The sequence below is a fragment of the Aptenodytes forsteri genome, unplaced genomic scaffold (assembly GCF_000699145.1).
Source record: "Aptenodytes forsteri isolate BGI_AS27 unplaced genomic scaffold, ASM69914v1 Scaffold887, whole genome shotgun sequence".
NCBI lineage: Eukaryota > Metazoa > Chordata > Aves > Sphenisciformes > Spheniscidae > Aptenodytes > Aptenodytes forsteri.
The window spans coordinates 33,377-34,481 of NW_008795901.1; the positions used below are offsets into that span (position 1 = coordinate 33,377).

At 63.6% G+C, this 1,105-nt stretch overlaps 1 protein-coding gene across 2 annotated transcripts in view; it reads right to left on the reverse strand.

Moving 5' to 3' along the window:
• The window catches only part of LOC103903105 (natural resistance-associated macrophage protein 2), a 25,980-nt gene that overhangs the window by 759 nt on the left and 24,116 nt on the right, over positions 1 to 1,105 (reverse strand). Inside the window, exon 18 of one of the 2 annotated variants that reach the window (XR_657833.1) lies at positions 324 to 675. Coding sequence is in view for 1 of the 2 variants with exons in the window: in XM_009284246.2 (XP_009282521.1) it covers positions 598 to 675 (78 nt within the window). In the remaining variant the exon portion in view is untranslated. Of the gene's footprint in view, positions 1 to 12; positions 676 to 1,105 lie in introns of those variants that run through there. The other variant, XM_009284246.2, reaches the window with a different exon arrangement.

Below are 1,105 nucleotides of genomic sequence, written 5' to 3' on the forward strand. Positions count from 1 at the left end.
GGCATCCCCCCGCCGGCCGCGAAACCGGGGTCCCTCGGTGGCTTCTCGCCGCGGTTTCTCTCATTCCTCCTAATTTGAGCGCACCCCCTCTATGAAATCGCTAGTAATGAATCCCTGCCCCCCGCTCGGTTTTCCAAGCCTGGAATTTCCCCCAAATTAGGGAGAAAAAGAAGGGATTAGCCGCACAGCAGATCTACCAGCCAGGCAGGAGAAAGTTGAATGGAAATCGGGAAAAACCACCAACGGATCCCTTCCCAGATCAGACCAGCTACTTGGGGGGTGGGAGGAAGAAATGGGGGGGGGGGAGAAGACTTTCGAGGTACCTAAAAGCAAGCCCCCAAGGTCGGCGATGCCGTGGATCGGACCCGGGATCTTCCCCCGCGGCCGATGCGAGGCGGCGGCTCCGCAGCTCTTCCGGCCGCTCACGGGACGGTCTGATCCCGCCGTCCTCCCCGGAAGAAATCCCGGGCTCCGCTCACAATTCCCAACCGCGCGCCTGGTCCCGCGCTAAACTCGAGTGACGGAGGAGAGTTTTCTGCGGCACAAGAAGGGTTTCCGTTAGAACCGGTTCTATCCTTAGGACGGCGGCGGCCGGAATCATCTGGTGACGGGCGCGTCTGCGTCGACGTTGTTGAGGAGGAAGAGTTCGGGGTGAGCGGCGAATCCCAGGCGGCGCTGGAAGAGGCGAAGGACGAGAGTTAGAGCTGGGGACGGCCCGAGTTGGGCAGGGTCTAACAAAGCCCGAGTTGAGCAGGGCTTAACAAAGCCCAGGGTGAACACGATGCCCAACCCAGAGGCTGGTGCGTTGCTGTAAGCTCAGCTTTAGAGGGTTTTTTTTTGGTTTAAACCCAAAAGCCGTGAGCGCCAGCGGTGAGGAGGGAGGCGGGGAAGAGCCTCCATCCCCCGTGCAGGCACGTCCCCGTGTCCCCGGCGAGGACGGGATCAGCCAGGGCGAGGACGGCAGCTCCCCGGGGACCCGCGGGCCCCCGCCGCACCCGGGGGGGGGGGGGGGGGCCGCCCCCGAGAAGGGAGGCAGCGTGCGGCTGCTGGGACCATGCTGCGCTCCTGCCTGCACGTGTGGCCACAGACACTCCCTGACCCCACT